Genomic DNA, 23,999 nt, shown 5'->3' on the forward strand with positions numbered 1-23,999 from the left:
TGCATATGCCTATCCCATTACTAGCCAAAATTTTGCTGATTTTTCTCTGTGGTTTCAATTTTATGAGGTCCTGAACACATCAACTTCCACTAAAGTCAAAGGAACTTGGGAGCACTTAGTATGTTACAGATTCCACCCTTTGAACATGAGGGTTGTATGGCAAGGTTAGTGTTACCAAGGGGTCATGGCTAGTGGTGAGGGCTGGCAGTGATGGGAGGGTGTAGCAGTTGCTGCTACGACTGCATTCTTTCTCCAGTACCTTTAGAGACATTACATTTTTCACGTACGGAACACTTTCAAGAACTTTAATACTCTTTGCATTTCCTCTAATGTTGTAGGGGCCTTAAAAGCCACATAACAAGTCTTAGTGCTCACTGAAGACTATGAGCAATAGTCAGAGATCACTGTCAAGAACACTTATAAATTAAACCCCCCTTATAAATTAAAAACACATTTTATATATATATATAAACACCATTATAAACACTGGAGGCAATGCGAGGTTTGGGGTGGAGGCTGACAGCTCATGACCTCCTGAGGGACCCCCAGTTTGAGAACCCCTGTCCTAGAATAAGGTTAATTAATTAATTGCTACTACAGAGCGAGGAGAGGAGCAGCTAACGTATTTAACTAGGTTACAGCTGAAGAGTCAATTATACTTTATTTTAGCTTTTTTAATTTTCTCAGATTTCAGATTTTTAATATTCTTTGATTATTGAAAATTCAACTCCATCTAGACCAGTGGTTCTCAAACTTTTGTACTGGTGACCCCTTTCACATAGCAAGCCTCTGAGTGTGACCCCCCCATATAAATTAAAAACACTTTTTTATATATTTAACACCATTGTAAACGCTGGAGGCAAAGCAGGGTTTGGAGTGGAGGCTGACAGATTGTGACCCCCCCATGTAATAACCTTGTGACCCCCTGAGGGGTCCTGACCCCCAGTTTGAGAACCCCTGATCTAGACATTTGTGATTTTTTCATTGTGAAGTTTTCAGTTTTCTAACTGTTTTTCAATTATTTCTTGGGTTACAAGACTTAAAGAGAGCTTTTGGATATGTGTATGCTATTAAGATGACTGCACTCATACACCGAATAAACTTTCAAGGCCTACCACTGAGCAATTACTTCAACTTGCAAAAGAGTGTCATGTTACTAAGATGAATTCATGTAGTTAATGACAGGTTTCAGAGGAACAGCCGTGTTAGTCTGTATTCGCAAAAAGAAAAGGAGTACTTGTGGCACCTTAGAGACTAACCAATTTATTTGAGCATGAGCTTTCGTGAGCTACAGACTGTTTTGATTTTGCATGTCTGTGTAAAATATCCATGGCAACACTACTCTACATAATAATTTCCCTTAGTTGTACCTTTTTCCTGGTATCCCCATTTCTTGCATATACTTTCTTGTATCCTTCCTCTGTGATGGTACTGATAGGCCATTGTTGTTTCAATGTCATTTAATTTAGGCAGTGCTGTTCACCATTAGAGCACTGTTCAGTCACATACTCTTGTTTGACTACTTAACCTGAAAGGGAATTAGGAAGGTTTTTCTTGTCATATGAAAAAAATTCTCCTCAAGAGGGAGAATTTTAATGATTCGTTGTGACCTGGAATATTGTTCAAAATCTAAATGCAGTGTTTGCTTGACCTTGAGTCAGTGAAAAGCAAATCCTAATCTTTGGAGCATAGCAAGTTTCAGGGTGTAATTGTGTTAGGTTGACATAAAGTAAATATGCATACAGTTTATGTTGTAACTGAACCTTTTCTAGTTATACATTTTGTCTTTACATCCCTATATAGATATTCCAGGGATCTGTATTTTTTTCCTGCAACAGTTGACCTAACACAGGGTAAGGAGAGATGTATTGCATTGGATGTTAGTAATGCAATAACTTGTGCAGGGCCAGCAAAACTTGAACTCTAGTAACAGGACCCAATCTAGTGCCATACAAAATGAATAGGAATATTGCTGTTGACTTCCAAGGGAAATAGCATTCGGGTCTTAGAAAGAAAATAAAGGAGGGAATGTTTTTCAGCTATATTTTTATATATTTAGAAATTTGGTATCTGGAACAGTTGAATTTTTTTTTTTTTTAAGTTTTCCATTCACCTTTAAGGACAAAAATAAATTAAATTCATAGGAGATAGTACCAGCTAGTTCAAGTACTGTATTTCTGGTTTTGCAAAGATAATGTGAAAAATCACAGAATGGAGTTTACTAATAAATTGCAGTCTATCAAGGAAGATGGCTATCATATATTGTCCGCCCAAAATATTTATTTTTATATTGTGCTTTGCTAATTGTGTTTATGGCTTACAAAAGAACACATATATACATGTGTTGGAGACACTTGCTATGACTCCATAGTTAAGGTTGAGTTCTGTTTGGACTTAAAGCAGGAATTCAACTGGTTTGTTATGCGTGATGATTGTTCTGAAGTCCAGAAGGTGGCAAGGGCAGACCAGTTGAAAGTCTCTGCGTAAAATGGAAAAAAAAATAGGGGTAACATCTTGGTATGGAAGAGGAGGTGGATGAGACATTTCCTGAACAAATAACAGAAATATACTGGTAGTAATGGGAGACTTTAACTACCCAGACATCTGTTGAAGAAGTTAAAAAGGAAAAACACAAAATGTCCAGTAAGTTCTTGTAATATATTGAGGACAACTTCTCATTTAAGAATGTGGGGAAATAACCAGAGGGACAGCCATTTTAGACTTAATACTGTCCAACAAGAAGGAATTAGTTGTGAATCTGAAGGATGAAGGCAATTTGGATTAAAGTGATCCTGAAATGGATTTCCTTATTTCAAGGAAAGGAAGGAATGAGAGTAACAGAATAAGAACAATACACTTCAAAAAAACAGACTTTAACGGACTCAGAGAACTGGTAGGTAAAGTCCCTGGGGCAAAAAATCTAAGGGATAAAGGAGTTCAGGAGAGCTGGCAGTTTCTCAAAAAGACAATACGAAAGGCACAACTGAAAACTATCCCAATATGAAGGAAAGATAGGAAACTCTTTTAATGACCTGAAAAATTAAAAAGGAATCCTACAAAAAGTGGAAACATGGACAGATCGCTAAGGAGGAGTACAAAAGAATACAAACAAAAGTACAAAGATGTAGGGACAAAATCTGAAAGGCTAAGGCACAAAATATGTTACACTTAGCAAGGAACATAAAAGACAAAAAGAAGAGGTTCTTTAAATACATTAGGAACAGGAGAAAGACAAAGGAAAGTCTAGGTCCTCTACTTAGTGGGGAAGGAGAGCTAATAACTGAGGACATCAAGAACGCTGAGGTGTTTAATGCCTGTTTTGCTTCAGTCTTCAGTAAAAGGTTAATGGTGTCCAGATACTCAACACAATTAATAACAACAGCGAGGAGGAAGGAACCAAGCCAAAACAAGGAAAGAACAGATTAAAGAATAGTTTAATAAGTTAGATATATTGAAGTTGGTGGGGCCTGTTGAAAATCACCTTAGAGTATTTAAGGAACTAGCTGAAGCAATCTCAAAACTGTTAACACTTAGCTTTGAGAACTCAGAGGACGAGTGAGATCCAAGAGGACTGAAGAATGGCAAACATAATACCTATCTTTAAAATAGGGTATGAAGAGGAACCAGAGAATTATAGACCGTTCAGCCTAACTTTCATACTTGGAAGAATACTAAAACAAATAATTAAACAATTAAGCACTTAGAGAATAATAGGGTTATAAGGAATAACCACCATGGATTTGCCAAGAATAAATAATGCCAAATCAACTTAATTTTTTTAACAACAGGTTGGACAAATATCTATCAGAGATGATTTAGGTTTACTTTGTCCTGCCTCAGCACAAGGGACTGGACTTGACTGGATTCTTCCAATCCTACATTTCTATGATCTGTGAAAAGTACAATATATCCCCCCTACACTTAGAGCACTTACCCAATGAGTACAGAATGAATTTTCTGAGAATTTATAAGTAAATATTTAGTTTATTAGTTAAAATAATTACAATGGAGTCCTTTAAGAAACTGAGCATCTGTTTTGGTCCCTTGTTTGTCCCAAATGATCTAAATAAGGGATTAACACACACATTTCAAACTTTCCATATAGTTAGAATTAATTGAAATCTTATGCATAGGCTGTATTTGAATAAATTAGATTAGCTTAATTACAAAGTGTTAAGGTTTTTTTTCTTCTAATTGCTGTGATTATATAGGCTACCAACAAGCTCAGATCAACAGCACAGCTAACTCGTAAATGGGGCCACTGTGACATGAGAAGTAACTCAACCAATCACCACTCTTCCTCTACAGAGAATTAGCGTGCAACAATTTTGTTGATTGTAATGAGTCAAGGGTATGAAAGACTGTTGGTCTCACTGGTAGTTTGGCCCAACTCTCACTGTTCCTTAAAGATTCCAAGGCTGCGTACTAGGTTGGGCATCAATACTTGAAAGGCATCTCATATCAGTGCTGCCTGTGCTCCACTGCATGTTGTGGGAGCGCTGACAGAAGAGTGCAGAGGGACTCTTTATAGCTCAAAGATATTAGTACTGGGCTATACCTGCCTCTCCTCCTCTTAGCATCAATTTCTTTAACTCCGAATTTCCTGGATTTGTAATTTACATCAACCCTGTGATGCTTTTTCCCCTTAAGTTACTGATACATACTCTCAGTCTTAACTCCATCTTAACATAGCTTTTTGCCTGAGAAGTTAAAGAGGATCTGCATTTTTCTGCATAAAATGAAAGGAGTCTAAGGGCCAATCCTACTCCCTCTGATTTCAGTGTGAATTTTCCCATTGAATTCAGTGGGACCAGAATTGGTTCGCTGCTGAGATTCTCAATGCAAGGATAATAATTCTTGTTCTTCGACTGATGGTCCCTATGTGGATTCCAAATATGGGTGTGTATGTGTGCCATGTGCTGGGGCCAGAACAGTTCTGTAGCAGCGTCTGTTGACCCGCAGATGCATTGTGAGTAGCTTTTGTGTGCGCAGCAGAGACTATAAGAGGCCGTGCGGGTCAGTGCTACCCCAGTTCTCTCTTACTGCTACATGCCCTGGGTAGGAACTCCTGTTCCTCCCTGTTCTTAGCCTTGTCCATTCTTTCTTGTGTATATCTCTGTAGATAGTAATTTTTTTCTTGTTTTTTGTAGTTTTAGTGTTCTATGTAAATAGGTTTCCTTTTGGACTTCTTCCTCTGTTAGTGAGATCTCCCAGCCTGAGGATTATGTCCTGACAAGTCAGCTTAAAAAAACCTCACACCTGTGCTTCATGTCCACACTCCTCCTCTGTGAGCGACAAACACCAGTGGTGCCTTTACTGCCCATGTTGTTGCCCCTTGCACAATCTGCCATTCCTTCCTGCCCTCATTCCAGATAGACACTCAGATCCTTGGGCATTTATACTGCAGCACTAGTAATGCAAGCCCTTCAAGTACCAGTCACCTCTGAGACAGAGAATAACATCTTTTTCCCACAGTTGCTGGCCTGAGTATTCACCCAGAAGGCAACTCTGCTATTTGTGGAGGCATCCATTCTCCTCTTCCTCTGTTGTGCACCAACCTCCCTGCCAGAAGCAGTAAGGTTTAACAAGATGGTTGAGAGCCATGCTAAAACCACCACAGAGTTGACCTTTGGAAACCACCTCACTCCCTTCCATTTGGTCTGGGTGGACATTACAGCTGACAAATGGGTCTTGGACATTGCTGTCTCTGGCTGCACCATTTAATTCACTTCACTGCCCTCTTCATGGACCCTTCTCATGAAAACAGAAGTAACCTAAATACTTTGTCTAGGAACCATAGAAGAGTACCACAAGAGTACAGGGTCAGAAGGGGGTTTCTAATCCCAATATTTCCTCACTCTGAAGAAAGAGGTCTTTGTCTTTTCCTAGATCTGAGGAGACAAAACAAATACATACATCATCTCAGATTCAGAATGGTAGTGTTTGCCTCTATTATTCCATACCTCCAAGCTCAGGACTGGTTTGTGGCTCTCAACTGACAGGACATGTACTTCTTGTGGGCCAGGACGATGGTGATATGGAAGTATCTGAGATGCACATTGGGCACAAGTCACTGTCAGTACAAAGTGCTGCCTTTTGAATTTTCCAAGGCACTGAGTCTTTTTGAAATGCCTCACTGTGGTGGAGGTGCACGTGAGGAAGAAGGGCATCCACATCTACCTGTATCTTGATGACTGGCTGACAGGAGGCAAATCACATCAGGCCGCTGCTTCACTTTCTGTGTTCTTTTGGTTGGGCTTCCTGGTGAACTACAAGAAACAGTCTCTCAGCCCTTCACAGATGATAAGAGTTCATAACAGGATAGATTCCACCACTGCAAGGGCTTAGTTATCTCAAGACAGATACCTCACTCTCTGGTCATTACTGAATGCAGTGATTTCATACCCAATGATGAGCCCAGAATCTTTGCCAGATGCCTTCTACAGTAAAATCAGGGCCATCTTTACACCTTCCTCATGATTCCCAGTATGATTGCCAAAGACAGAGGAGATCAGGGGGACTCAGTCTCACAGCTTCCTACTGGCCAAAAGAGTTCTGGGTAGTGGACTTGCTGCAGATGTCCATGCAACCATTGATCAACTTCCCAGAGCTGTTGAATGATCATGGTCAAGTATTCCATCCAAACCCAAGGTTGCTGCAGTTGATGGCCTGGATGTTGGCTTGCTGTGTGCCATGAAAAGGTTCTGTAAACTGTCCATGAGGAAAACTTGCTCTTCCTAAATTGAACAGGTTCTCGATCTGGGTAGCCCAACACGGTCTAGACCCAGTGAAGACCCTGATACCAAAGATTCTGGACTGCGTGCTACACTTAATGCATTCTGGGCTCTCATTCAGTTTGATTAAGATCCATCTGCATATTGGATATTATCCACCAATACTCACTTTTGATCTTCTGTTATCCAATGGTATCCAAATTTCCTCAGAGTCTTATGTATATTTACCCACTGTTTAGAGACCCTGAGTCAGCAGAGGACCTCAGTGTCATCTTTCACAGACTTATGGGTCCTGATTGGGTTGCTCCATCTACCATCTTACTCTCAAAATGGTATTTTTGGTCACCCTCACTTCAACCAGAAGAGTCAGCAAGGTCCAGGTAATCATGGCAGACCCTCTGTATACCTTGTTTCATAGAGATTAAGTGGTACTGCAATCTCATGGAAAATTCCTTCCCAAGGTGGTTTTGCAATTCCATTTGAATCAATCCACTTACCTGAGTTTTTCCCAAAGCCATATTCTATGCAAGGGAAGAAGAAGCTGTACACTTTGGACATATTCAGAGCTCTTCAATACCATATTGAGAGGACCAAATCTTTCAGATAGTCCTCACATCTATTTGTAACTGGTCTCTACAAACATCAAGCCATTTAATCCTAAATACTTTCAAAATGGATGACACGTTTTATCTCACTGTGCTGCCACTGGCTGATGTTCCTTTCCCACCAGAGCTCCAGTAGCATCCTCAGCGTGGTGCCAAATGTCAGTGTCCAAAATCTGCAAGTTTGCTATGGGGAGCAGCCTCTTAATGTTTGTCAAGCATTGTGTACTGGGCTTGGCTGCTAGATCAGATGCAAAGTTTGGGAGAGTTGTACTGCATACTCTGTTGAACTGATGCTGGTGATACACCTCATGACCACCATCCTGAAGAGGATACTACCTGCCAGTCTTCTGCACTGGGATCCATACTGACACATACTTGCAGAAGAAACAACAATTGCTTACCCTACAGTAATTATGGTTCTTTGTGATGTAGTCAGTGTGGATCCACAACTCATCCTCCATCCATTCTTTCAAAATCCTCAGCTAACACAGGCTTTAAATTGTGAGGGAACTGTGGGCGGGTCAGGGTCACTGCCTTTTATATGAATATGAGGACACATACAGAGCCCTGATGCATGCTGTGTTCAAAAAAGATTTTGAGGTTGAACACATGAGGCGCATATGCACCTAGAATACGATCCACACTGACTACAACATCTCAAAGAACCACGGTTCCTGCAGTGTAATTAACTACTCTTTTTTCCTCCCACTTGCTTCCATTTTCAGTAAATTGCTGACATTTCTGAAAAATATTGCATATGTCAGTGTGTATTACCTGGTTTATGTTTGTTTGTTCATGAGAAAAAATCAGTAAGTCAGAATTTAACATATACTCTTGTGCTGTTTTATTTTTATTTTAATTAAATCATCACTGGAACTAACTGCGGTTATAACTACAGTGTATGTTATGTATTTGGTATGTTTTTATGAACCTTGAATAACCGTGCTGAATCTTTATCTCTAGATCTGCAACTTGTCCTGATATGTTGTTAAATCTTTGGATGATGCTTTCATATTGCTGATGATTATCGTGTTTTGTATGTACCATTTATAAAAAGAATGAAAAATTACTAACATTCCAAAATATTAAATACAATATTCTCATTGTATTCCTAAAATGGTAAAGTTCATATATCTAAGGCACTAAGTGGAATTTTGTATATTTTTTAAAGAAAAGTTTTATTTCAGCTTTTGAAAAAAAAATCCAACAAATTCTAGACATTTGTAATTCTGCCTCAATATAACAGTACAAAAAGAATAAAGAGATTTGGAAAGAAATCTCTTCGTTTAGATGTAGAGCAAATTTTCATGGTCTGTTGCTTCTTTCACTTGAATAGATTCTGCTTTTCACTTGTGATACCAGTTTTAGAGCAATCAAAAGACAAATCTAATTTCCAACCATTAGAAATGATTGTTAATACATAAGAAACTATTATAACTTTATGTATGGCATTCTTTGGGGGTGGAATGCTTGGATTTTGCCTATTGGTGTGCTGTGAATGGGGAAAAAAAAGGTGCATTCTCTATTTTCCCATTTATCTTTTTCTAGGGAAGTGAATCATTTTTATAATGACTAGATTCTTTTACAAGCGTATAGCAAGAGTACTGACAGGCAATAAAAGGATGTTCCTTTGGGAGCTGAACTATGAAGAATCTATATGACCACAGGTATCCACTGGATGTCTACATTAGTTCACATTTGAATTGTGGCAACTTCGTAACTTTCCAAGGAAACTGTTGAGTTCAAAAGGGCTCATCCATTTCTAGCTGTGATCATTCTGAGAACTTAGCAGTTAGTGACAATGCTTAAGAAACTGTTTTTAAGGGGCAATTTTTTGCTCATGTTAAGTAACAGTTAGGGGTATGGTAGCATCTTATAAATGTTTAACCAGGTCTGCAGCAGGCCAACAGATTTTGAAGATACATAAGCTTGGTACAGAAATAGAAGTGGTGATCCATAGCCACCCAAACGCTTTCAGAGAATGGATCTGCTCAATGAATGTAATCCATAAAACCACTATACTTTCCTCCTTCAGATCTCTTCATATCACCAACCTCTGCCACAAAGCTTATAAGAAATCATTCAATTAATGATGGCTATGTTGGAAAGCATATGGGGATAGTTGACATTTCCTTTATCTATTTCCAATAAAGAACATTTGCAATGTATATATGTATGTAAAAATGGATGTATGTGGTAATCACATTTGTACATCAGTCATCTTAGATTGTAAGTTCTTCGGGGTAGTGACAACATTTGTGTGTGTGTTTGTGTGGCACCTGGCATAAAGGGAGCCCCAAGTCTGATTAGGGCCACTGGGTATTATAATAGACATATTTAATAGAGGTTGGGGACAGTGACCTCATGCAGATGTGCAGTCCTCTGAAGAACCTGGGCCTATCTTCTTGTGTGTGGCTGTCATGGAATTTCTAAAGCTGAAGTCCTGTTACTGTGTTAAAATAAAAATAACTTACCCTGGGTGTGTGCTGGAGGCCCTGGGAAGTCTTGGTCTTTTTCTCACTATTCATTATTGTGGTGAACGATCTTCAGTTTGATGGTCCCCTTGTCACTTCTTAAACAACAACTGAAATTCAGATTTGTGCTCTGCAAACTGCACAGATCATTCAGTTTGTCTAGCTTTCATGGTATCATCCAGCCTGGGAAGAACTCCTGATCAGATGTCAGGAGTCACACTCTCTCCTGATGTCATCTGGTGTATCTTTCAGGCCATAAATGTTTGTTGGGGTTTTGGGGAGGCTGCTATCACGTGGTTGGATTCTGATCTCACTACTGTTGTGCACAGTGTTACTCCATTGATTTCCCCCGCACCCCAGTTTTACTCTTGATTTACACCACAATAAGTGAGGGGAGAATCAGGCCCAGAAATTTGGTGTCTGTGATGGGTTAGCCTTGAGATTCTGCATAGAGCAGTAAACATACAGAGGGGCAAAACCAAACTGCAAAGTGAGCTGGGGAGATTAGAACAGATGGGATTACAGTCAACAAGGGGAGACTCAGTACTAGTAAATATAAAAAACATGCAGGGGGAAGAAATCAAGATCCCTGATACAATCTATCTAAGCAATTGCACCTTTCATGTTAAAGTTTATTTAATCTTATCCGATTAATACTGTCTGAATGTTAGTTGTACATGTTTGTGAGACCAAGCACTGTACTTATCAAAGGGAAAGCATGGAGTTGGGAGGCTGGGTGGGGAGTTGCTCCATGAGAGCATTTCTATTTCACTATAGTAAACTTGAAAAAACGAGAACCACGGAGTTGGAGAACCATTAAGAAGCACAAACATTATTAATTTGTTTTCAGAGTTAGAGCATAAAACAGTAAGATATCAAGAGCAAACATATTACGAGCAACTGAAAAAACCTATGTTACTGGTACTGGAAGCATCTCATCTTTCGTTTCATGACTAAACTAACAATACCAGTAACTCTGTATGTGTCACATTTTCCCCTGCTTCCTCCCAAGTGGCTAACCTACAGCAGGAGGGCATGGGGGTCATGGCACTAGTGGGAGATGATAAACCTGGGAATTAGGAGGATAAGCAACCGTAATTTCATCACAAGGAGAAATGTGCCTGCTCTTGGTGGAATCACTGCACTTTCTCCCCTTTCTCCTCCCAAAAATGTCCTGATCCTGCATTTCAAAGGGAATATTGGTGGGACAAGGATTGCAGGCTCACACTCTTTTTGTGTTTGTGTGTAGGAGAGGGGAAGACAGATCCCTTTTGATCGTGTAACTCTTGTCTCCCTCCCAGTTCATGCTATCAACTTCTGTACCCTACCCATCCCATTGAGGCCTATCCTCCCAACATGACCTGCCTTTCCTCTCATGGATGCAGTTCTTATTAAATACTGTCAAAAACAAGTTAATTCTTCACCCCCCAGGATCTTTAACTTGTCTTCTGCCTCACAAAGGGATAAAATAGTATCTTTTGTTAGAGTAGAAATGTGTTATTTTGCCTTTGGAATGATGTGGAACATCAATTCTTATCTATTGATATAAATATTTTATAATTTAAAAGGAACTGAACATATATATTGGGTAGAAGAGGGAACTAAATGTCAAAGACAACTTTTGATCAATTAAAATTACTAAGAATGCATTTATAAAGGAACCAATATCATTAATTAGGCTGTAGCTGCTTATCTTTTTTATTATACATACATTGCTGTGGGTATAGTGCTTTAAAGCATCTGCTCAATAGTCCGTTATGATAGTACAAGAATGCTTTTTCGTGAGAGTAATAAAGTAACAGATGCTTCCTGATGACAACTTCCCAATTTGTTTAGGAAACAGTCAGTCAGTCCTGGATTCAGTTTTCCTTTGCAGTGCAGCAGCCATGCAAGCAAATTCTTATGGAGAAAAAAGAACTGAGAAATCAAGTGTCTGTGTAATTTTTCTAGGAATTACAATTTAGCCAGAAATCCCTATTTAATAACACTTTAATAAAATTCTCATTCTATCCACTGTGCAGATAAATCTTTTTGCCATAGTGAGTATCTAAACAAAATCCATCAATTCAACAACAGAGCTAACTCACCCTCTTTATATTTATATTTCCAGGAATATTTTTGGAGCAATGGTACTGTACACGTTATGACCTATCAATGCTCAAGAGTAAATTATTTATGTTGCATCGTAGCGGTCATAATACCGTAGTACATAAAGTACTGTTAACAGCTCAAAGGGTGCAGGACAGCAGTATATATAGCGAGGAAAGGAACAAATTAAAAATTAAAAAAACAACCTATAAATAAGCTATCACATGGCTTATGTGAAAATAACTGGATTTTATTTTTATGTATTAGTTATACCTTCTATTATTTATGGCTCTGTTAGCGATTATGCAAAAAGCTATGGCCATTTGTTTAAAAACCCCTCAGACTTACCTTCTGTTCGGAGACAGGAATTTTCTCTTAGTCTTTGTGAGTTTTATTCAGTCACAAAAAGGGTCTTAAATGCTCCAAAGATCATCTTAAAGAGACCCAGTTCATTTTATTCTAGAACATGACTTTAACAAAAGCTCAACTCACCAGCTAAAGAGACACTCTCAGTGGTTGTAGGCGCCAAAATTTACTTTACCATGTTAAATTCTATGCATCATCCTTACAGAGACTATAAAGTACAGGATTACATGTTGGTACTGTATCTTTTTATGTAACAAGTCCTGCCACTGCTGTTTACCAAAATTAAAAGGGATTAGAAATAGCTCTAAGAAGGAGTCAAGTGTCCGTGCATCTATACAGACTACAACAGTGCTTCCACTTGTCACAATATATACAGCATGCAAAGAGATCTGAATGATCAAAAATCATTTTTTGAATAACAGAAGCTTCGTATACTAGACCAAATTCCACCTTGTTACATGAGAGAGGAGGGAGAATTTTTGTCTTCCAAAGCTTCCTTAAGCTTTGCATTCTTTTGAATTCCCTGTTTCAGACACAGCCTAAACTATCATTTAAAAGCAAAAAACAGGTTAATACAAAATGAAAATGGTGAATCTCCAGCTCCCTAAAACATGAATGGAAATGGTCAACCTCCAGCTCCCTAAAACACCAGGCTTTTCGGGAGAAGACTGCTTGCACAATGTGCTCTTCCCTATTCTTAACCCTCTCCAGAGGTGTACTGACTCTTCTGGGGATGCCACTGATGGATGAAATAGCTCTTGTCTCTTGAGAAGTAGGATCTTTAGAGAGGCATATTGTAATCTAATTTCCCTCCAGTAACACCAGAAGTCCTCAAGGGAGATTTTTTATAGTCCATCTCCTCCCTCTTGAGGAACAGGGTCATCAGAGCTTCTGACTCCTTCACTGTTCTATTCCCTAATCCAGTTCATCTCCAGAAAATTAAGGTTTTTCTGCAGAGGTTGCTCAAACCCTGAACTCCCTGTAATCCCAAAAAGCAGAATTTTTTAGCAACAGACTGCTCATATCTTAACCCACCACTTCCAAGATAGCAGGATGTTCATGAGGCCTGTTCTGCTGAATTCACATTGAGGAAGGTAGCTCTTTGGTAAAGATGTTACTTATTTCTCCATTTGCTTTTGGGTGAAAGAGAGGGTGACTTTTTTTTATTCTAGTTTAAAAATAATTCCAAATTAGAAATCAATATAATGTTAATGACTAAAATGTTGTTAGTTGTTTTTCCATATACACATGCATGAGAGTGTACATGCATGTACTGGACTGTTTTGGTGGAAGAATAATATTTAAAAACTTGTATCAGCACTGGAACTATCATTGGTACAGTACTGCACAGACAACAAAAGAAAGTGACTCAGCAAGTACTTAACTATATGTCAAATTATCCAGTCCTGTTTCAGAGCAAGATCGTCTAATGGCCAAAATAGTACGTAAACCCATAATATAAAAACCTACTCAACATTAATATCTTCACAAAGAATCATTTTAAGTTTTTCTTCAAGAAGAGATTGTCTTAAGTCATATAATTTGGGTCTGGGTTCAGATTTGAATCCAAAGGTCCTCAAAATTTGAGGGGATTTGGGCTGATCCCTAGTTGCTGTTTTTAATTTCTGACACTACCCTCCCTTCTCTTCTTCACTTTTCCCATTTATGCTCTTCACCAAAGCACTGTCCCAGAAGATATATCCAGTTTAAAGAATTATCAGTTTACTAGGCAAAAGATCTTTTACATAGTATTGACTCCCAATATCATATCTGATCAGTGGGATTGCTATTGTATGTAAACTGGGTAAAGCATACAGATCTGTATCTGGTTGGTGAAGTCAAAAACAGTAATCAATGTTGTCCCTTCTGGCATATGGTCTTTAATATCTCATTGCCTAAGATTTTAAAAGCTGGGTCCACAGAGAGAGTTCCCTTTAATGTTCAGTCTCAGTGCTTTAGGTATCTGTTTTTTGGTAAACTAAGATCAAGCTTTCTGCAATTGGCCATTATAATTCAGTTGTTCTTTGAGCTGGTGTGATTGTCTAAATACCTTAATTTAATGTTTAAAATTGTGTTATCATTATTTTCAACTACAGTGGTATGTGGCTATCCAGAATCTGGGACCTCTAGTCACAGTCTTGTACACTTGTTTATCAGCAACACCTGATTGTCTAAAATACTATTTGGATGAAATCAACTTACATAGGCTTTCCAAAAAGTCATAGTATGTTCTCTATGGTTACCCTTATAGTTTGTCAGTTCTTGCATCTCCCTCATGGATTGAGTCATGGCAGAGGAAGCATTAAGGTGAGTTAAGGATCTAAGAAAAAATACAAAATAGCGTTAACTGTCTTATATGTTGTAACAACTTGAGGGTTAAAGAATGCTGTTTCTTCATTGTTCCCTTTCAGTCTTTGGCATTATGCTTGGGCAAAGAACTAAATATTCACAGTTAGTTGGTACTAGTGCACCCACAAAGCCCATATTTGTGCATCTATACCTACCCTTACAGTTGTGCATCTATACTTACCCTTACAGGGGCATACAGTTGATTTGTGTATGCAAATTCAGGGTTTTGAAGGCTCAACAAGTGCAAGTGCATGTGCATTCTTGGAAAATTTGTTCCAGTATATCTAATTAGCTTATTTAGTAGGGTTAAAAAGTTAATGGCCTAAATTTCAGAGTGATAAGCTTTCGCAATTGGTTGTAAAGTCAATAAGAACTATGGGTGCTCAGCACCTTTTGAAAATTATGTCTTATGTTCATACGTTGGTAAAAGAAGATACAAAAAGTAAGCTGGTAATTGGGAGCTCCTGGGAATGTATCGGAATGTTTCTGCTTATAAACAAATAGAAGAGGTGGAGCCCAATCTATAGCTGAAGTTGAATTTAGCACCATATAGTAAGAGGAGGGGAAGAAAATTGTCTCAACTTCAGAAGTGTTATTAACCAACACAACCTCTTGCAAAATAGCTCTTATTAAAAATGTAACTTAGAATTTATAGCATACAATGAATTATCCTTTGGAAAAGAAGAACATAAGAACAGCCATACTGGATCAGACCAAAGGTCCTTCTAGCCCAGTATCCTGTTTTCCGAGTTTCAGAGTGGTAGCCATGTTAGTCTGTATCAGCAAAAACAATAAGGAGTTCTTGTGGCACCTTATAGACTAACAAATTTATTTGGGCATAAGCTTTCGTGGGCTAGAACCCACTTCCTGCATGGAGTGGAAAATACAGGAGCCGGTATAAATACATGAAAAGATGTGAATTGCCTTACCAAGTGTGAGGTTAGTCTAACGAGACAATTCAATTGACAGCAGCATACCAAGGGAGGAAAAATAACTTTTGAAGTGGTAATGAGAATGGCCCATTTCAGACAGTTGACAAGAGTAACAATAGGGGGGAATTAGTACTGGGGAAATTAGATTTAGGTTTTATAATGACCCAACCACTCCCAGTCTTTATTCAGGCCTAATCTGATGGTGTCCAGTTTGCAAATTAATTCCAGTTTTGCAGTTTCACATTGTAGTCTATTTTTGAAGTTTTTTGTTGCCACTTCTATTTATTGAGTGACCAGGGAGAGATTGAAGTGTTCTCCTACTGGTTTTTGAATGTTATGATTCCTGATGTCAGATTTGTGTCCATTTATTCTTTTGCGTAGAGACTCTCCGGTTTGGCCAATGTACATGGCAGAGGGGCATTGCTGGCACATGATGGCATATATCACATTGGTTAGATAGGTAGTGGTTAGGTCCTATGATGGTGTCCCTTGAATAGATATGTGGACAGAGTTGGCACCGGGGTTTGTTGCAGGGTTTGGTTCCTGGGTTGGTGTTTTTGTTGTGTGTTGTGTAGTTGCTGGTGAGTATTTGCTTCAGGTTGGGGGGCTGTCTGTAAGCGAGGACTGGCCTGTCCCCCAAGGTCTGTGAGAGTGAGGGATCATCCTTCAGGGTAGGTTGTAGATCCTTGATGATGCACTGGAGAGGTTTTAGTTGGGGGCTGTAGGTGACGGCTAGTGGCGTTCTGTTACTTTCTTTGTTGAGCCTGTCTTGTTGTAGGTGACTTCTGGGTACCCTTCTGGCTCTGTCAGTCTGTTTTTTCACTTCAGCAGGTGGGTATTGTCGTTGTAAGAACGCTTGATAGAGATCCTGTAGGTGTTTGTCTCTGTCTGAGGGATCGGAGCAAATGCGGTTGTAGCTTAGAGCTTGGCTGTAGACAATGGATCGTTACCACTTCAAAAGTTATTTTTCCTCCCTTGGTATCTTGTTGTCAATTGAATTGTCTTGTTAAACTAACCTCACACTTGGTAAGGCAATTCACATCTTATCATGTATTTATACCTGCTCCTGTATTTTCCACTCCATGCGTCTGATGAAGTGGGTTCTAGCCCACGAAAGCTTATGCCCAAATAAATTTGTTAGTCTCTAAGGTGCCACAAGGACTCCTCATTGTTTTTGTTTTCCGACAGTTGCCAATGTCAGGTGCCCCAGAGGGAACGAACAAAACAGGTAATCATCGAGTGTTCCATCCCCGTCACCCATTCCCAGCTTCTGGCAAACAAACAGAGGCTAGGGCAGGGATCTCAAACTCAAATCACCACAAGGGCCACATGAGGACTAGTACATTAGCCCGAGGGCCGCATCACTTGAACCTTTTCATACAACGATGCAAAAGTATAGTCAAAAATGAAAAAAATGAAGAGTAATAGTATGATATTAAAAGTCAATGTATTAACTTTTTAAAAACTGTCATGTGAAGAGGGGTTTAATAAAATATAAACACCTGTAACTATTCCTTGTGGTCAGAGGGGAGCTTGGCTCCTATGGCGAGCCGCAGGAAATAACTCAGCCCGCAGGCCGCGTGTTTGAGACCCTTGGACTAGGGACACCATCCCTGTCCATCCTCGCTAATAGCCATTGATGGACCTACCCTCCATGAATTTATCTATGAATTTTTGAACCCTGTTATAGTCTTGGCCTTCACAACATCCTCTGGCAAAAAGTTCCATAGGTTGACTGTGTGTTGTGTGAAGAAATACTTCCTTTTGTTTGTTTTAAACCTCCACATTCTTTAGGGAACTATTATAACCTCACCTTCAGTGGGTAGGACGATCTTCAACAGCAACAGGTAACGAAGGGAGTAGCTGCTGTAGCCAACATATTGCTAAAAGTATTGTGATAAAGATTTTCCACAGTTGCTTTTTTGTCTGCTTCTCTGTCTCATAAAAGCAATCTGGATTAATTAAGGCCACAATCCTGCAAAGACTAACACGTGGGTTTAACTATATACATATTCCTCATGATGTGTGAAGTGAAGCATGTAGGTAAATCTTTGCAGAATTGGGGCTTTCGTGTTTTCCTTTCTGGTCTTACTATTTCCTCAGGACTCAACTGATGAGTGTTCAGTAAGGGACAGTCCCTCTCATGTCTGCTCCTTATATTTATTAAATTAACTATTATAATGGTAATCCTTATTTTCTCCTCATGGGTAAGCCTACAATTTACTGAAGTACTGTGTTAATGTTTGTTGTTTTAGGAAGCCCTGGATGATTCTCAAGTAGCTGGAATCTGTGCAACATCAGAAGTGATTCGTTATGAGTATCATGTCTTGTATTCCAGCAGCTACCAAGTACCAGTGCTTTACTTTAGGGCATGCTTTTTAGGTAAGACTTGTTATATATTAAACACATAGTAAAAGAAAAAAAAATGCAGGGATGAAGTGGAATCTTTGAAACAGATTTTGTACTCTTTGTCAGTATAATAATCATGTTTAACATAAAAAATATGATGTGGGGTGTTCACTAGTAAATTTTCTGATATTCCAGACACTGTCAGTCCTAGGACCTTGGAGTAGATGATATCATCTCAGCCTGGAGGAGTCTGATCTTTAGACTCCTGGCATCATGCCCATGGTTGACGAAACCTGCTGGCCATTTTTCTTTTTTGATTTCTTTAAATGAATACAAAGAAGTTAAAGCTACAGCATCAAATTCAGCCATGGAATAAGTAGGCTCTACTGCAGTGACTTCAGCTGAGTTGCGCCTGCTTATTTCAGAGGTAAATTTGATCCACAATGATTAGGTCAAAATTTACATTTAAAACAGTCAGTATGTTGTCTTTCTTTCTAATGTAAACAGTTTTTAAAAGATATCAAATCTTTTCAACATAAAACCAACATAAAATCAGTTTGCACTGGAAGAAACAGTTTTAAAACATTGCGTAAAATGACTGAAATCAATAAAATAGTTTATTTTCTCCCTAATCTATACATCTTGTCACCCACTGCCCAGTGACTACTGCCACTGTGATTTCAGTCTCTCTCCTGTCAGGAAAGTGGAACACACTGTCTCCTTTCAAAGCCACTGTTAGTCATGCTTATTTAATCAAGAAGCATAGAGTGATCATACTGCAGCACTGTCTGTGCTCCTCTCCTCTTCCCAAAGACAATGCACTTGGGGCTGAGGAGTTGGAATCTTGAGGTCATTTCTAAACTTGGTCTCCTGCATGGCAGCATGAGCAGATTTTGTGTTTTGGATGATCTCCTAATTTTATCCTGATGAAGACATCTGAATGTTGCCTGTGATATTTTTCTTTTTAGTTAAATAGTCGCTTAAGCTGCTTTGACTCTGTTTGATAGATTTAATCACTCATGGCCTTATATTGTTTAATTGCTTCTAATTTTGCAATGTTAGCATTTTAACAAGCACTTTAGATTTAAAATTGAAAACAAATTCTCAGACTCAGTGGTGAAAAGATTTTAGTCTGAGGTGCAATTTCTAAGAACTGATAATTTGGGGTAAATGTTCAAATTGGGGAATTGGGGATACAGCTCAGTCTCCATAACCACCAACAGATCACAAATTCTCACACGCTTCATGTTGCAAATTTATTCCTAGGACTGTTACAAGCATTTACAAATGTGCAATAATCTGTCATTAAACTTGTTTTGCAGGCAGAAGGATAAAGAAACTCTTGCTAGTCAGTAACTTTTGCTGTCTCGAAATAACATAGTAAGAGGCTGATTAATTTATTTGTGGTGCTGAAAAATGTCATCTTGTTGGTTTTAGTTGAATTAACAGTATACCTTCTCTGTGCAAGAGAATGGTGATGCTGCAGGTAGAGGAAACAGTATTTCTATAGTACTGTACTTTCATATAATTAGTATTCACTATAAGCAGTTAATCACCAGAGAAGAGCTCCCAGAGACAAAACAAGTTGTTTAGCTTGTCAGCATCAGGGAATCGGAGGTGTTGAAACATGACTCCTTATAGCTGGAAGTGGATGTTACAGAAGCTGGTGGATGAGCTAATGCACAATCCTAGTATTATGTACCAACAGCTCCCCTTGCAGTACAGAACTGTAATTGTTCCTACAAGTATAATTAGGTTTTTAACACACTTCTTGGGAATCTTTCACAGTGGAAACTTACGGTTTTTTTTGAGAATTTCTGGAGTCATCTGGAGTCTCTTTAGATCCTTATTAACATTTTTCTTTTGGTGTCTGGCTTGAAGAGAGGAGGATACAAATACTGGCATCCAACTCTTTTTTTCCAGAAGCGTATTGAATTAGTACTACATCTCTTATTTTCATTCTGTATAGCATAGTTTTTTTGATATTGGAAATCCTTCCTTTGATACAGATTATCTACTTACTGCCTGGTTAGTGCTATCCAAAACCCCCAATGTGACGTTTTTCAGAATATACAGATCACTATTTATGACAGACATCTGAGCAAGCTTTCTGCTTTGCCTTGTCTGGTCCCCACCTGAAAACAAGCCCAGACAATGTACTGAGATTTTTGCCTTTTTATTATGATGCTACTATTCTTCCCTTGATAACCCTTTGCCCCTTTTTCTTCTGAGAGCCACTATTGTTCAGCTCTTCTGTTTGCTGAGTGGGTGGGAGAACACCCCACACTCAGACCTACATCAGCGTCACTCTGTAAATTGTTATTATTGCGTCTAGATTAGGTGGTGGGAGCAGTTCTTTCCCACTCTCTCTCTCCCCTGTGTGGTCCAAAGTTCTCCATACCCAGGGCTACAGGGACCCTAAATCTGGAAACAGGATCATGTTATTAGGCCAGTTCACTTTTTTTTAATTTAATTTTTAACTTGCAAAAATTTAAATGTAAATTTTTTCTTAACGAACCTAAAATCTTGGAGTTTGAAATATTTTGGAACTTCCCTTGTGTTAGAATCATTGTTAGAAAATTATTTTCTCTCCTCTGGGGTTCCCCGGGAGACTTCATTTCTCCTCTTTTTGGTATAGTACATCCCAAATATCCTGCATTGCTAGGATTCTCTGGAGTAGGTGGGCTGTGCATGGTTTCCATTGAAGCCTGCCTGTATCTCCCTTTACATTAATGAGGGTGGGTTGCAAGAGATAAATGTGAGCTGAATCCCTTCTAGGGGCTTTGATCATCATGCTCCCACAGCAAAAGGCTAAACTAAAATCCCAAACTCAGATTCCACACTGCAATGTGTAAAGCGGCCATTAGACCTGTAGGCCAGCCTAGGAAATAATAATTCCTCTGTTCAACTAGACTAAATAGCTTTGTATATTTTACAATATTCATGAGCACTTCCTTACATTGTCTGTTATAAAAATGACTGGTGCCAACACACCCAAGTCTGCACCCTTCCAGGCACACTATTTAAAAAAACTGTTCTAGAACAATTAAATCCTTCATTTCTCCTGTTGTATAAGAGTCCAGCTTGAGTGGAGTTACTCAGTCAGTCTTTGGCTGCACACTTAAGGGAAAAAAAGGCTCCCCAAGAGATTGCTCCTGGTACTTTTCCACTAAGATCCTCAGTTGTTCTTGGATGGCAACTTTGAGAGCCCCATGGTCAGTGGCAACATCTTTGTCAGGCTTTAATTCGCATGTACAAGAAGAGCGAATGAGCAGCAGTCATTAATGGCTGATTCTCCCTTCAGTGTATTCCACAGGGTCAAAGTTGTTCTGAATCCTCTTCCAAACTTTATACCTACCTGAAACTGACTGTCTCTTGGAATTCTTCCTGAAACCTCCTCCTTACCCAGGGAAAATTAAACTACATTACCCTACATGTCAGAAGGACTTTGAACTTGAATTTTCATAGAATGAAAACATTTAGGGAAGATATGTATACTTTTTGTAGACTTTGAGGGTCCATGTACAGGAAAGACCTCTATGCCTTAGTGAGGGCAAAGACTTCATCTGCGAATAATGACTAAATGTGATGCCTGATGCCCTTGTTCTAACAGATATGTTAGAAGCATCGTATAGCACAAGGAGAAAATTCTTAGGCATCACATTTAGTCATTAGTCCCTCTGAAACAGTCCTTCACTGACTCCTGTTGCTCCTCAGGCAAAAGGTCCTTTTCCCAAAGTCCTTCATCTTTTTCCAAAGTCCTTCACTGACTCCTGTTGCTCCTCAGGCAAAAGGTCCTTTTTCCAAAGTCCTTCATCTTTTCCCTAGCAGCTGAGACTACCAAAGATCTAAGAATAGGATAGCTGAAGAAATACAGGAATCCTTGTTGAAGTATTTGATGTAGCCTATTAGATTTCATTGAGACAGCTGGTGTAGGCCATCAGCCTTCTTCGATGCTGGCATGAACCAGAAGTCCTGGGCTGGGTCTAGTAACCCTGCATTAATCAGAAGAGTAACTTTCCATTACCTTTAGCCTTCAAGATGCCAAAGAGGTGATGTATTTTTATGGACTGTAATGGTCTCTGTCTCCAAGGAATCTTCTATACATTTCAACAGCTCCTGAAGCTGTTCATAATCTTGTGGTAATACAGATGTAGTGTGTGGACATGGTTATCACTCCTGATCTTCAGGAAAAGAATGATGCAAGTCACCCACCACCTCTTCCTCCTCACAACCAGAGGAGGAGTCAAAAATGCTGGCTAGAGGTGAAAAAGGAGAATTGATGGGGTTGTGACAGATATGGCTGTGTTCTGCCACATTCTTGGGAGACCTTATTGAATTAAGTTTAAGTATCTTTTGGGTCCATTGTACTAAATGAATAGCTTATGTATTATTGTGGGCTGGGACTGTATGTAATCTCTCCTGGCGGAAGATGTGATGTGAGGCATGGTAGTTCAAAGGCCTATATTGAAAATGTGCCAGACAAGAATGGACATTTTGGACAATAAGTGTGAAGTGGATTTCCTGGGGAACACCAGGGAGAGGTTAATGCAAATTCCTCACCTCTAGTTATGCAAAAATCCAGCCTTCCGAAACTATGCCCTGCGGAGAGTGTTTTTGTCTGCTGATTACCTGATCCTGGAGATTGGAAATCAAAGGCCCAAGCCATATAGAGAAATGGCTGAACTGCCCACCCTGAGTTCTAGTTCTGAATCTAAGGCAGTTATGAACTTCTAATCGTGAGGAGAACCCAGTTGTAGGTTTTGAAAGACTGACCCCTACCAGAACCCTGGGTTGGAGTCAAGGTGACCTCTGATAAGCTTTTTAGAATTCATGTAGGTTCTTTTATTGTTTTTAATATGTTTTCTTGGTAATGCTTTCACCTTTAGAATAAATATGCTTACTTATAAAGAGCTGCATGGTAACTTATAATTGCTGGCATTTATGTTGTTCATAGCCTTTGAAGAGAAAGCAAAACGCAAATGCTGGCCTCTTCAAGCAGCCTGGCTTGCTGAGAATATCACATTATAAGGCAGGGAGCTGCGCAGCCTTTAAAACTTCAGTCAGGAGGGAGATTTACGCAAGTCTCCACCCAAGAGAGGGGACAGCTGGGAGCCAGAAGCCTTTAAGTAGGTGCCCTGAAGGGACCATGAAGGGGGATTACAAGTGCATCTATCATAGAATCATAGAATATCAGGGTTGGAAGGGACCCCAGAAGGTCATCTAGTCCAACCCCCTGCTCGAAGCAGGACCAATTCCCAGTTAAATCATCCCAGCCAGGGCTTTGTCAAGCCTGACCTTAAAAACCTCTAAGGAAGGAGATTCTACCACCTCCCTAGGTAACACATTCCAGTGTTTCACCACCCTCTTAGTGAAAAAGTTTTTCCTAATATCCAATCTAAACCTCCCCCACTGCAACTTGAGACCATTACTCCTCCTTCTGTCATCTGCTACCATTGAGAACAGTCTAGAGCCATCCTCTTTGGAACCCCCTTTCGGGTAGTTGAAAGCAGCTATCAAATCCCCCCTCATTCTTCTCTTCCGCAGACTAAACAATCTCAGCTCCCTCAGCCTCTCCTCATAAGTCATGTGTTCTAGACCCCTAATCATTTTTGTTGCCCTTCGCTGGACTCTCTCCAATTTATCCACATCCTTCTTGTAGTGTGGGGCCCAAAACTGGACACAGTACTCCAGATGAGGCCTCACCAATGTCGAATAGAGGGGAATGATCACGTCCCTCGATCTGCTCGCTGTGCCCCTACTTATACGTCCCAAAATGCCATTGGCCTTCTTGGCAACAAGGGCACACTACTGACTCATATCCAGCTTCTCGTCCACTGTCACCCCTAGGTCCTTTTCCGCAGAACTGCTGCCTAGCCATTCGGCCCCTAGTCTGTAGCGGTGCATTGGATTCTTCCGTCCTAAGTGCAGGACCCTGCACTTATCCTTATTGAACCTCATCAGATTTCTTTTGGCCCAATCCTCCAATTTGTCTAGGTCCTTCTGTATCCTATCCCTCCCCTCCAGCGTATCTACCACTCCTCCCAGTTTAGTATCATCCGCAAATTTGCTGAGAGTGCAATCTACACCATCCTCCAGATC

The 23,999-nt window shown here is 39.6% G+C and overlaps 1 protein-coding gene across 7 annotated transcripts in view; it reads left to right on the forward strand.

Moving 5' to 3' along the window:
* Window positions 1-23,999, forward strand: part of ATG10 (autophagy related 10) — a 156,323-nt gene that overhangs the window by 77,067 nt on the left and 55,257 nt on the right. For 6 of the 7 annotated variants that reach the window (XM_048850081.2, XM_048850082.2, XM_048850083.2 and 3 more), the window contains exons 5-6: window positions 14,519-14,574; window positions 17,804-17,930. In XM_048850081.2, the coding sequence (XP_048706038.1) occupies window positions 14,519-14,574; window positions 17,804-17,930 (183 nt within the window). The remainder of the gene's footprint in view (window positions 1-14,518; window positions 14,575-17,803; window positions 17,931-23,999) is intronic. The other variant, XM_048850085.2, reaches the window with a different exon arrangement.

The sequence above is a fragment of the Caretta caretta genome, chromosome 5 (genome assembly GCF_965140235.1).
Source record: "Caretta caretta isolate rCarCar2 chromosome 5, rCarCar1.hap1, whole genome shotgun sequence".
In the NCBI taxonomy this organism is placed as follows: Eukaryota; Metazoa; Chordata; order Testudines; family Cheloniidae; genus Caretta; species Caretta caretta.